The 13,750-nt window shown below is 32.4% G+C and overlaps 2 protein-coding genes across 4 annotated transcripts; one reads left to right on the top strand and one right to left on the bottom strand.

Annotated features, from left to right (window-relative positions):
* The first annotated feature begins 47 nt into the window (after positions 1-47).
* LOC111626863 (PIN2/TERF1-interacting telomerase inhibitor 1-like) lies at positions 48-6,896 on the top strand. Its single transcript, XM_023370385.1, has 6 exons — positions 48-205; positions 2,162-2,284; positions 3,060-3,228; positions 5,327-5,429; positions 5,758-5,887; positions 6,172-6,896. Exons 1-6 carry the CDS (start codon positions 151-153, stop codon positions 6,813-6,815), a joined length of 1,224 nt encoding a protein of 407 aa, XP_023226153.1. The 5' UTR covers positions 48-150; the 3' UTR covers positions 6,816-6,896.
* A 102-nt stretch (positions 6,897-6,998) lies between these two features.
* On the bottom strand, positions 6,999-13,164 carry LOC111626865 (rhythmically expressed gene 5 protein-like). 3 transcript variants are annotated; one of them, XM_023370388.1, is made up of 6 exons: positions 12,747-13,164; positions 12,494-12,672; positions 10,401-10,467; positions 10,220-10,324; positions 9,709-9,810; positions 6,999-7,161 (listed from the first exon to the last, which is right to left on the bottom strand). In XM_023370388.1, the coding sequence occupies exons 2-6, from the start codon at positions 12,581-12,583 to the stop codon at positions 7,139-7,141; spliced, it is 387 nt and encodes a 128-aa protein (XP_023226156.1). In that variant the 5' UTR covers positions 12,584-12,672; positions 12,747-13,164; the 3' UTR covers positions 6,999-7,138. The 3 variants fall into 3 exon arrangements, with proteins under 3 accessions (XP_023226156.1, XP_023226157.1, XP_023226154.1); XM_023370389.1 differs by having other exon boundaries at positions 12,494-12,640; XM_023370386.1 differs by having other exon boundaries at positions 12,494-13,164.
* Positions 13,165-13,750: the final 586 nt, after the last annotated feature.

Here is a 13,750-nt window from a genome sequence, read left to right as displayed (position 1 = left end):
TATATTTTTTCTGGAATAAATTTTATTTTTAAAACGAGAGGGCGGTGTTTGCCAATATGGCTTCTCCCAGTTGTTCAACGTGGTCTTAGTGTCGGTTTGAATAGTATTAACGAAATTGGAGAAGTTACTGATTTTATTTTATTCTGAGTTATGCCTAGAAACGTTAAATTGAGTTTGAATCCTAATGGAAATTTTTGGGCTAAAGGTAAATTAGATTTTAGTACAAGTTACTTTCGGTCAAATATGTATATGTGTATAAATGAGCTAAGATCCTAAAAGTAACTTCTACGTTTTATTTGATTCATTAATTAATCAAAATATTTAATTTTGCTGTAATATTATAGCTCTGAATGAGGTGTGGAGTGTCGGCCCTCTACCCCTTATTCAGAGCTAGAATCTTATTTAAAGCAGCTCAATAATGAGCTTGATTCACATATTCTTCAATTGTCAGCAGGTAAAGGGTTACAATTGCAGATATGAATGACACTGTTGAGACTTTAACAGAGCTGTAGACCATATGCATATGAGCAAAAAAAGCCAAAGAAACCGTACCTGTACGTGTGACACTTCGTGAGATAGCCCCTTAAAATCAACCTACTTCCAGGCTTGAGTGTCACACTGCATGTTCTGCGAAGATTGTGACATTAAATTATTTAGTCCATCTAACTACGCTGGCTTTGAATAGCCGACTTGACTGTTTGTGGAGTATTATACAGTTTTAGGGAGTGTGGGGGCTTGTCCCCATTTGAGTACCTCAGTGCAAAACTACGTGCAGAGTGTGGAGCATGGAGAATAGGCAGTAGTATTGATTCCAGGTAAAAGCTGTTTTTAGTCAGTAGAGTTAGTGCATTTATTATTTTCATAGACGTTGCTTGATATGCCTAACTAGGGTTGCCATATGGGACTGTCACCATATTATACTACTCAGTCCTGTATTACTATTTGTCCCGTTTTCTCCCTAATCTCTGTGGGAGGCAGCCGGCAAGTGGCGGCACCCCAGAACTTTTAGTCAATTTCAACTATCAGAGCTTGGTGAATGCTAATTTGTTTCATGTATGTGTAATAAAATAACTAATTGCTTGCTCCTGCACATAGTCTTTCTTAGGTAAAACCATTTTAATATCGGTAATAAAAGATGCCAAAGAGAAAGTATCGTTTTAAAGATGAATATACCAAAAATCAGTCATTTATAAAGAAAGATCAAACTGAATTTGATCAAATACAAACCATATTGATCAGATAATAAAGCTAATAAAGCATTATTATGTCTAATAAAGCTGTGCAAATATGTATTTGCCATTCCAGCCCACAGTGCAAATGTGGAGAGAATATTTTCCCTAATTAATGTCAACTCAATGGTTGGACGAAAGATACAGGTTGTCTAATGGAAACAATTGAAGCTATTTTGATTTGTCATTATAATTTTTAAATGACGTGCATCCAAATTTATAATTATGTGAAAGAAGAAAATGATATAATTAAGAAAGTAAAATCAACTTTAAACTATGACGGGGCTAAAAAGGATTAGCTTTGCATCTGTTTTATTATTCTAAGGGTTCATTTTATTGATTTTTATCAGAGTTAAGTAAACCATTATCTACCCACTTTTTTCACGCTTTATTTAGCACTTAATGGGATGTTTATTTAGCACTTAAATAAATGTCCTGTATCAATGCTTGGCAATTATGGTAACCCTACCTATAACATGGCTTGCAAGCATGACAATCACAAGCAAGATGGTAACTGTAACTGCTGCCACTGGGGTTCCACATTTTAGAGATGAATACCTTGAAAGGGTCACGTGTATAGTTCCTTTGACTTCTTTGCTCCTTTGAACATGGTCTATAGTCCTGTTAAGCTGACAACAGTGTCATTCATATCTGCAATTTTACCTTCAAAATTGCATGCTTTAAATCTTCTTCAATTTACTTGTGACGCAATGAAAAATATCTTCAATAGTTCGTATCTGAGAACTTCACCATTTACGAGTTCTCGTATATTGACCGTATTATATATTAATAGCACTTTGCATAATTTATATAACATTGCTGTACTAAAAATTATTTTCGTAGAGAAGAGAAAATCTTCACAACACCTTTCTTAATATAATTATGAATTTATTGATTGATGATTAATTTCTTAACATTTTCAATTTCTCAAGATAAAGAACGATTCGGATTTAAAATGCTTACCAAGATGGGATGGAAGGACGGTAAAGGATTAGGAAAGAATGAAGATGGAAACACTTCGCATATTAAAGTTACTAACAAGGACGATCGGAAAGGTGTGTTCTTTTATTGTATTTTTCTACGACGGTCTTCCCGAAATTGACTTAACTGTTGAGTAGGAGCGTAAAGATTATCAACTTAAAATGATCTAAATGTAATGTTTATTTAAACATGAAAAATTTCAATATTTTAAAACTCATCTGTAATCATTTAATAAATCTGTTTTGCATTTTTAAGATAGTTAGTAGTATAAAAGAGATTGCGGCTGATGTTTTCATCTGTAAAACGTGAACATCGAGCGCCGCTTACAAGATAGCGGCGCTCGATCTTCGGCCGCAACCTCTCTATTAAAGTTATTTTTTAGTAACATCTTGATAGATAGCATCATCTCGATGAAGTTTGGGGTGTTGATGCTACCGCACGGATTGGATTGATGAGACAAGGGCATTCTTCCTTCTATGGGAAACTGATGCCTATTTAGATGTTAGGAACACAAATAAAACCTGAAAAACTCCATGACCAGTCTATTGGTAACAAGCGAACTCGTGCTATTAGTACGTTTATTCACTATTAGGTGTATGGAGACTGTTAACTCACTCTATTTCTATTTGAAATGCAAAACTTACATAATAAAACTGATCGAATATTGGAGATCAGAAACTTTTTTAAGTCAAATCTGAAAAATCGGAATATTTTGGTTTCGAAAATTAGAGTTAAGGAAAAGCATTACCGGTTAAGTAATATAAAACTTGAAAGGTATACTTTTCGTAAAAAAAAAATACAAGGTTTAGCTTTAATTGCTGAAATAGTGAGTTGGAATATTTATTGCAGGAGTTGGTTTTGTTGGAGCCGAAGATGATTGGATTGCTCATCAAGACGATTTTAATTCATTACTATCATCACTGAATGGACATTTTCAAAGTAAAGAAACGGATACGACCGAAAAGCCAGAACCCGCTACCAAGACTAAAAAACTACAAATATCTAAATTTAGGATTTAGTAAGCAATTTTATTTCTAGATATTTTTGGGAAGATTATATATACAGGGTGTCTGAAAAGTTACTGTGCAATGAGAAAGTTGTATTGACATTAAATTTTTATGTACAGTACTGTACAATATTGTATATGAGGACTGTAAATTGTTCATTTGGTACCAGTTGAGTGTGTGGTCTTGTATGCAATATTATATGTATAACTGTAATGTCGTCATAAATTCCTCATCATGCAGTAACTTTATGAACACTGAGTCGTGTGTGATCCAGAAATTTTTGACAAAGCAGCCATTTACAGTGCCAATAATGTAAAATTTTCTTTATGCAACGGTAAACAGGGTGTGTTTAACTTAGTAAGGTTTTTACTTATATTTGCATGTATTTATTATTAAGTTTTTGCCAGGTGCAACCTGTCCTGCAAGTGGACAGTGTTTTGGTTTCAGATTAATAATACTTAACACTGTTTTTCTTTTTTATCATATGTTTAGTTATTTATTTGAACAAAATAATATATACACAAAAAAAAGATACAAAATAATAAGGAAAATAGGGGAAAAAATACAAGATAATATATCAATACTTTGCACGCACATTTAAGTTGTTGTTTTCGGAACCACACATTCAGATGTGTGGTTCCGAAAGGTAAAAATAAAAGAAAAGCTGAAAGAATTACTTACATCTGCCATAATACAAGCAGGCGTGATACATAATAGGATGGATTATACATTTTTATTTTGAAAAAGTCAAACAGTTTTCTGAAATCAAAGCATTCCTTACCCCCATATTGTATAGTGCACTCATTCCTTCAAAAATATCCATCCTCTTTAGGTGACCACTTATACTTGGAATTGGTGGCGTGCTTAAGAAAAATAACATCGTCCGATGATGGGGGTTGTGCCTGACGAAAGATTAATACGCATTTGTTTACAAATGGCTGCCGTTTCCAGATCATCTGGATCACCCAATGAATTGTACTTCTATAATTTTGATCTCTTATTTTCATATTTTTTAAATAGTATTTACGCTTACGTTAATTGGGATTAATTTTAAAATATTTTAACACATTATTTTGTTGGAGCCTCGGCTATAATTTCATTTTATGCATTAACTATATACTATTATAATTTTGTCCAGACTGAAGGAAACTTGAAATTCCCACTGCCGTAGATGGTGCTTATTTACATTATTTACACTAAACTGTGATGATATAACAATTTTGTGATATTCTTACTTTATTTTGCTTAAATTAAACCCTAGCTATGGCTTTCTAGAGAGATGAGTGTGTCAGTATTGGTGTCAAATGTAAACACCATCCATATTAATCCAAGATAAAGTAGAACTGTTGAAAAAATGGAGCATGTTTTAGTGCCTGAGCTGTGTTGTTGAAATATTATTAAACATCAACATGGATAGTTTCTATTTTTTATTTATTTGACGTAATTGGAAAGTAAGTAATTTGATACTACAGGTAGATGTTAGGTGCCATCTCTTATCTAAATTAAATTAATTATGGCGATTGTTTGACTTAGTATCAATACATCGGGCTTTGGAAAGTTTATATATATATATATATATGAGAAGTTATTTTGTTAATGCATGACAGTAGGACATTAAGATTTAGTTATTTCATAATGTCCTGATCTGTAGTTTGAATCCACATTAAACCAGCAATTATTTTATCGTGAAATTGTTATGATGCCGGGCTGCAAGTTTTAATTGATTTAATTTATAATATATGCTCTCCACCTCAAATTAGTAGTGTCTTGCCCCTGTACAGTACATCATACTTTTCCATTGGCAATAGAGTCATGTCAGTCATCTATCTAACTCCTTTCAGGGGAAAAGTTTTGAATCAAAATAACATGACTTCCAGTACAAACTGGAAGTGTGTATATAGTTAATCGGAGCCTCCCGCCCCTATGCTTTCCATATTTAGTCTTGACTTTCATCTAACTCAGTTGTTGAGATGACTCCTTATACCTTATTAGAAGTCTTATGTTTCTTTTATTGGTTCAAAGATTTATACTTCATAATATTGCAACTAAATTTAATAAATTATTATTTACCTAAACATTTTATGATATTTAACTTACTAATTTTTATAGCTATAAAAAGTTTTTCAAAGGAAAAGACATGTCGAATTATAGTTCAAATGATTTGGATGCTATCCTTGGGAAAAGAAAGAAAAAAGTTAACAAAACAACCAAAGTGAGTATATTGTTTTTTATAATGTTTAATAAATGTGTAAATAAACATGCGCACACAAAATCTGGCATATTTAAGAAGTTTATTGTTTAATAAATGAATACTTCGAAGCATCTTTTTGCATCAAGTTTGTATAACATAGAACACTAAGACTTAATTTGATAATATGAACATCAAAGTAAACCCAGTTTTTTAAAGCCAAATGAACTGCCGAATTATCGGGTATACTCGGCTATGCAATTAATTAATTAAATACTAAATAATTTGTCTAGAAATAGGCAGTTATGCTGACATCTATTTTTTAACGATTAATAATTGTTTTCTTTAATAGGAAAGATTAAAACAGTTATTAAATGATGATTTATATGAAAACACTTATACCAGCAAGAAGAGTATTCAAGAATACTTTTCTGAGAAAATGGGAAATCGTACAATTCAGAATAGAAAGATTGATGATAATGGTGAGTACATTTAATTGAATTATTAAATTCTTAATGCTCGGGTATGAATTATCATTTAAGCCAGTTAACAAGTTTTACTGCACGGTTGTTTTACCAAGAGCAATGATAAACGAGACAGTGGAATAAGAAATGAGTAAGTGAAAGTGCGGTGGATTGAAGTCTAGACCAGATTTATCCATAACACACCACGGGTTGTGGATAAATCTGGAATTTTAAGTTTGAAAATAAACCAATTTTTAAATGTATTCGGTATAAATAAACTAATAACGATAAATATATTTCAGAACCCGAAGATGATATGAAAAAATCAGTAATGTCTGATGCAAATTGTGAGAACATTATTGATTCCAAGTTAAATACGAATGGTTTTTCTGTGGAAGAAGCAGAAAATTTGAACGAATACAATTCGGAAATTTCTGAAGGAAAGACAGAAATGTGTTCGTCGCCACCATCCAATACGGGTTTGAATGAGGATAACGAAAGTTATAACAAGGATACAGTTTCACTTACTAAACTTAAAAACTGTAATGAAAATGAGTCAAGCAATACACTAACTGAAAAGGTGAAGAAAGGAAAGAAAAGGAAACATTTAGAACAGGATCGTAATGAAAATAGTATGGAGGTTACAGCTACGGATACAGAAGTTGTGGATAAGAAAACCAAGAATAGTTTTCATAAGAAGAAAGCTAAGAGAGAGCACAATATTGAAATTGCTGATGGTAAAATGGATTTTCACTCCAACTTTCATTTGCGACGTAAAGTTTACTATGAAATAAGGGAATTTGCGGACGCGTTTCCTAACAGCAGTGTCTTGTCGACAATAGAAAAGTGTGTGAATTTGCATAATAATCTAAACGATTCAATGATAGGAACTAGCAATTTACTTTTTATCGCCGGATACGGAAACGAAAGTTTGGCGGATGCTTGAAACTCCTGTTGAATTGTTACGGAATGAATGAAAAACACTGATTGATAAAGATTTTATAATGATAATAAATATTTATTATTGCTACACTTCTAAACAATTTAATTATGATTTTCCCATTGTTTATTGAAGCAAAAAGTTTTATTAAACAATGGTTATTTATCAAAATTAATGAAATACACCGACAAAAAATTTATTTACAAATTTTAAATTAAGACACAATGCGTATACGTAAGACTTACGTAAGTACAAGTAAATATACACATTACACATATATTACAAATATTAATTGTAGAATTTGCGGTAATGAAGTTCAGCTTGGTTCTTTAAATTTCGTAGTAAGGAGAATCTAGAAATACAGAAAATTTGATTAAAATTCGAGAAATTTTACAGAGACAATTCTTATATCTACATATATTTTATTAACGAAGCTGTATTCTTGTTATTAAGAACAGTTTAAATCGTTTTTATAAAGCAATATTTCACAAATTCTGTTAATTGACCTATTAACTTTGCCCTGTGGGTGCTGAGAGAGCCCTTTTTTTGTGCTGCTGACGGGTTGGGCAAGCCAATAATGGAGGTTGCGGGTAACGAGGGACGAGGTATGACATATCTGAGTCAAATTTCCAGTGATTTGACTCAAAATTTTTAAGTACGCGAACTGCATCTTGTTGTTAGTGCAGTAGTTTGAGTAATTGCTGTTCTGAAAACAGGAAAATCTTTTTGTCATGCTCCTTTTTGTGCATTAGACGATAATGACAAATGTTCTCATCCTTAGAGAATCGTGAACTATTGCTATAGTGTTTAAACTATTCGTTAATTAACTGCAAAATAGCCAATTAAGTTTAAAAAAATGTAATAAAATAATAATCGGAATTGAGTTTAATTAATTTTTGTATCAAAATAATATTTTCAATTTAAAATCGGAGCAAATTTGTTTATTTTTACAGGTGAACATACATATAAATAATTTTAGAATGAATAATTTTTTGTACTGTTAATCCATTAAAAGTTTTTGTGCGCTTAAAACAATTCCATGTACTATTAACCTGCCCTCAATACACTACTTCCAGATCAACACTGCCAAGAATTTCCAGATGACAACTAATCATTTGTAGTATATTGTTTGGCTATATGGAATCCAATTTTTCTACAATGTTAACTCATAATCGTGCTGCCCGCTAATGGGCGGCACAAATATGGCTTATGTCACAGAAAACATTAGTGTCTTAACAGTTCATGGCCAGCTTAGGGAGTTAGGTTAATTATATGACATACTGTGAAGTATCAAGGTAGGTTAATTATGCAGCTCGGTGCATAATTAACCTACCTTGATACCTCTGATGTCTCCAGGTTCTTATATTAAAATTTTCCAGTTCCATACTTTATTTAGAAATTTGGCAAAAACTCAGATGCTACTCGTAGGTATAACTGGGGGTGAAATGGGGGTGAAGAGGAGGAAGAGGTGTGCGGTAAAGGGGGTGAAAATAGAGGTATTTTACAGCGTTTTGATCGGGGAAGTTTACAAAACATAAATAATACTCATATTACATTACTACATAATATATAAACAATATTTAACAGCAGATTATGACTAAGTTAACAAGAAATGACTAAGATTACACTTAAACTGATTGTAATCAACTATAGTCATTTATCAGAGATAAGTTATTTACAAATATATACAAACTCCAGTTCCGCACAATCAACCAAAAGAAAATTCAGTTAAATTGCAATTTTCAGCTGATTTTATCATTAACATAGTCTGGGCTGTTGAGTGCTTCTATGAGACTTAAGAGTAGTGGGTTCTTTTGCCATTTTATTTGAACAAATCAAATATGTAGAATGTTTGTTTATTACTAGAATATATTCTTAAAGATATTCTTTTACTAGTAAAATTAATATTAATTTATAGGGTTAGTAAGCATTATGAGCCCCTGAAGTTTAATGAATTTGTTTAGTAAAATAATAATCTCAAATTCAGAAATGGGGAAGGATATAGAATAGGCCCACCAGTGGCCATGGATAAAACCACTGAACACCAGTAGTTGGTTGCGGGTTCACACCTCAATGGGCTGGCCATGTTTTATGGATTTTCTTCAAGTGTACAATACCTAAATGGAGCCAATTTCTCATGGAAAATTCTCCCGGCAGAGGCCCGTGTTTTGCATTGATATCAAACCAAATTAACAATATAGAATTCCTTACAGAAATATAGCACTAATGAAGTTATCTTAATTAAAATAAATTTGAATTTAAAATATTTAAGTAACAAAAGGAAATGATTTCTCTAGATTATGGTGCAAGTGTTTTCTAGATCATTTTGAAGAACAGTAGATGAATATGGAGAAACACTGAAAGGTCATACATAAGAATAGAGTTATCGAGAGAAAAAAAATTCACTCTCCATCAGTTAAGATAAATTGGGTCAAAACAGATTGTCTACCGCAGATATAATTAAACAAAGTGGCGACAGTATCATAAGAAATGCTGCTTCGCTACACACCTGATACTATCTTTCTCAATAACAAAAGTCATTTTTACGGCAGATAAAAGGTAAAATATAATTCCAAAACTTTAAAAAATGATAATGATATCTCTAAATCTGTGTTGTTAATTATCAAGATATGTTAAATATCAGTAGAATTTATAAAATTAGAATTCTTAGATGTACTTTGTGCATCATCATTTGCAGTAATTAAGCAGGAGAGTGGATATTTAAGAAAATTAGCTTGTAAGATGAGTTGTTATGCCATTAATTATGCAACTAGATAACATTTAAACACAAAAGAATTAATGTTTAAAAGGATCTAAGATGCTTAATCATTAAAAGTTTAAGAGTCAAATGGTTAATTTTAAAGTGGTTTTATACTTGAAAATATTTATAAAAACTTACAATTATGGTTATCCAATTGCTGGTAATTGGTTTGAGATTCACTTGAATGTAATGGCTTGGAGTGGTGGTGGAATTGGTGTGGTTGTAGAACTGCATTCCAAACTGCAAAGAAAAAAAAAAATGGAGAAATTGCACAAGTTTAGATGGCGTCTAAGTAAATAAATACACGTTTTAACGTCAATGAATTGTATTAGTTCAATTGTTATTTAAAGTATTGTGTAAGAGGACGTGACTCGCCTGTTGGTGCCAGAACAGGTCAAAAGATTGGAAATAGAGCAACTTTTGTACTAGCCTTAATTATATATGTAAATATTTCGAGTGAACTTATTTAGGTTGTGGGATTGTTAAATGCCGAAATTCTCAAGCGGCTTTTAGGAAAACCTTGAAAATTTGCCACCCGCTAGACAATTTAGAGGTTCACACTCCTCATAAATTATAGATATTTTTGGCATATTAATGACCTTACATGCAGAGCAACGTCCTGGTGTAGTTCACGGCGCATTGTACTTACTTATATTCTTGCTGTTTCGTTGATAAGGGTCTAGCAAATTCAATGTGTCCTCATCAAAACTTAGAAGATTAGCCACTCCATGGTTTGAAAGTATTTGTTTACATCCTGTTTAAAATAATTATAAAATTAATAATGCCATAAAAATTAGCTCATTATATTAAAAAAGAAACGCTTCTTTTACCTGCAACATAAGAATTTTTACAGTGTTGCTGGAGAAGATTTGAGAATATCTTGAGTAATTCTGTCACCTGTAAGTATAATTAAGATTTTTCAGGTTAAATAATTAATAGAATGGTTTATCTTTAATTGCGTGCATTTATATGACGAGAAACTGAATTAATTTGCATATTTCTACAGCTTTTTGGGGTCCTAAATATTAAATTTCTCTTAAATTTTATGTTCAAGCAAGATCAGAGAAAACTAGATTAGTTTGTGTTTCCACGTGTTAAAAATCGATTAGTTTCCATTTCCATGTGTTGAAAATCGATTAGTTTCTATTTCCACGTGTTTAAAACCGATTAATTTCAATTTCCACGTGTAAAAATCGATTAGTTTCCATTTCCACGTGTTGAAATGAAAAAATAAATATATATATGTATATATAATGCGCTGAAGGAACTGATTAATTTACATCTTTTTGCATTACATGCCCTAAATAAATCGATTAATTTATGACCATCCACGTGACACAGAAACCGATTAATTTACGATTTCGAGCATCCACGTGTTACGGAAATCGATTAATATTTGATTTCGAGCATCCACGTGTTAAAAAACTCGATTAATTAATTATTTTTATAGATTTTACGTTGTAGAACAAGGAAAAAGGCCACCTCGGGGCCGGATTTGCAGATAGCCAAACAAGGCTGCAGCTTGGGGCCTCATTTTTTTACGCGTATCTTTATATTCTAGAGGAGAAGGGCCTATTATGTGTTATATAGCTTAGGGCCACAATAATAATAAATGTCCAGCTCCGTCGCGTGTTTTCGTTAAAATGTACAGTACAAGACAAAACGAGTCAGGTTTAATATGTAATTTATAGCGCAAAATGAACTGGAAGGTTATTGTATTTGGCAACATTGTGATGCCACAATACACATTTAAACAATGGTAGAAGACCTAAAACATTATTTATAAACCAGATAACCTTACTTTAAACTGCAACCGATACCAATCTAAGAATCATAAGCTCCGATTTACTCCATTTATTAAGTAGAACTAATGAACTAAATATATGTATTTTCTGGGGAGTGGCATAGTGATCTATAACACTTAATTACTCGATTTTAAAGTAATTGCATAAGGTTAAAACATTATAAACACTTAAAAAACGATCAGAAACCGAGATAAAATTGTTTGGATCCAAAACTTCTTCCGAATTTTATCTATTTAAAAAAAAATGTATCAAGTCGTGCGTTAAGGACACTTAATACTGGTTAGATCTTTAAACTTGGTAACAATTGTGATGTTACAGATCCTGTTTTTATGCGGTTCACGTGTCCACACAACAACGCAATCGCTACACCTACGTTAGCCCTTTAAAAGGTAACGCTTTGATATCGCATTTTTGTGTCAGGTGGGGAGAAAAAAACACGTTTCCTTCTTTTAAAAAAAAACACTACTACCTCTGTTTCGTAGAAGAAAAGGGGGTTGATTATGAAGCTCCTAATTCCCCTAACTTAAGAGATACTTAGGAGCAGATCTTCGCTCGCTTCCTAAATTAAAAAGTTCGGTCTCGCTTAAGGGATGGACCAAAAATCAGTTAACCATTGTGAAGACTATACTGCTGTTGTATTCGAATACCTCACAACATAAATGTTCTTCCATTTACGGCCTGGAAAACGGATAAACAAACACAGTTAACTAAGTATTGGGTCACCCTTTATAAAGTTCAAATTAAGCTACATTTTGCACTCTTTTTTTGGTGGTTTAATATACTTGGTGTTTAGGAATTTTCGACGATCTTCGCCATTTGGGGTCGAGATAATTATGGAATTTTAGAGCTTAAAATTATTTCAAATTCGTTTAGATTTTTAAAAATAAAATTTAGTGTATTATCCAATTATTTTTTTCGACAAGAAAAGCTTATTTATGCCACCCGATGGAAGTAGTGTATTAAATCCACAATTAAGAAAAGTTAACGCACTAGAAGGGCCTTTTACCATTAATGTACCATTAAGGGATGGTGCCCAATGTTTTAATTAACTGTCCTAACCCATTACGTGTGCGAAAAATTCGTAAAAACTTAAAAGAAATTTCTTAAAATCCCCTTACCTTTTCATCATAAGTGAGGAGTTCCCAAATGGGGATGGCACTGGGACGAACCATAGCCAAGAGGCTGACGAACACGATCAAACGCAACATGCTCGCATAGCCACAACACAGCAAAAGAAACTGTCGATAGCGGTTCACCTCTTTCGACTATTCAGGGTTAAAATGACTGTAGAGCTTTACTGCCAAAGGGTGATTATCGGGTCAGAAACGAGAAACATTACGGGAGGGGGAGAGGAGTGGTAAGTGCACTTACGTCATCGCTAACTCCCCACCGTTTTTAACGTATGCCGCAATAATGGCTTTAAAAAATCAACACCCATCGCCGATTTAATGAAAATCCCCGTCTAGGGATGGTCTTCTTATTGTTACGAGCGTGTTTTGTTTTGTTAATTTTGTAATAACCACGAGGTGTGTTCGGACAATCGAAATTCGCTAGTGTTTGGTGAAGGATTTCTGGTGTTTCGGGTGTTAGTAAAAGCGCGTGATCGAACAAACAGACCGTTTTGCTAAGGTCACAGGCAACTTCCTGGTAGTAGTAGTACTTGTCCTCAGGCGACTCCGTTTTTCCGGTTTTGTTATTTCTAAAGAAATACAGTTTGTTTTCTCTATATCCATTAGTACAGTTCCGGAACCAAAGCATGCGAGGTCATACTTTAATCTATTTTCAAGGATTTTTTTTCGCCTAATGCGATTTAGTTAATGTATTGCCGGATAATCGAATAAACCTAAATCAGATTATTCAATTGTTTACGCGGGGTGGGAAAAAAAACACTTCGATTCGATTATTACGTTACAATTATCGATGGGCAATTGTGACGTAATAATCATCACTCAATTGTATTTATGACGCAACAGTCGTCCATATAATTACAAACTTAGGTGGCGCGACGGTGTCTCATCTTTCCTTTTTTAGTAATTTAAACGTTATTGTGACGTTATAATTAGAAAGAAATTGGCGTTTTAAATCTGTATTATTACGTCATAATACTTTAAAAATATGTATATTAATAATTTTTCTATAAATGTAAATTTCCGATAATGGAATTAAACTGTTTTTTTTTTTTACTGTTCTTAAAATAAACTCGTCACATTTTTTTCTGTGTACTTCCATAGAAAGAACTGCTCCAAATTTGATAAGTCTGATTTGTTTCCTTTGATAAAGGCTAAATTTGATATTTTTATAGCTCGTAGACCTTAATAAACGGCAATTTTTGTATATAGTTTCTAGTATTTTTCATATACATTTTATTAAATTAA

Source organism: Centruroides sculpturatus, unplaced genomic scaffold, assembly GCF_000671375.1.
Source record: "Centruroides sculpturatus isolate CEXI.00-Female unplaced genomic scaffold, Cexi_2.0 scaffold547, whole genome shotgun sequence".
Lineage (NCBI taxonomy): Eukaryota > Metazoa > Arthropoda > Arachnida > Scorpiones > Buthidae > Centruroides > Centruroides sculpturatus.
Note: the sequence above shows the minus strand (reverse complement) of the source record. Positions and strands in the feature narration are given on the sequence as shown.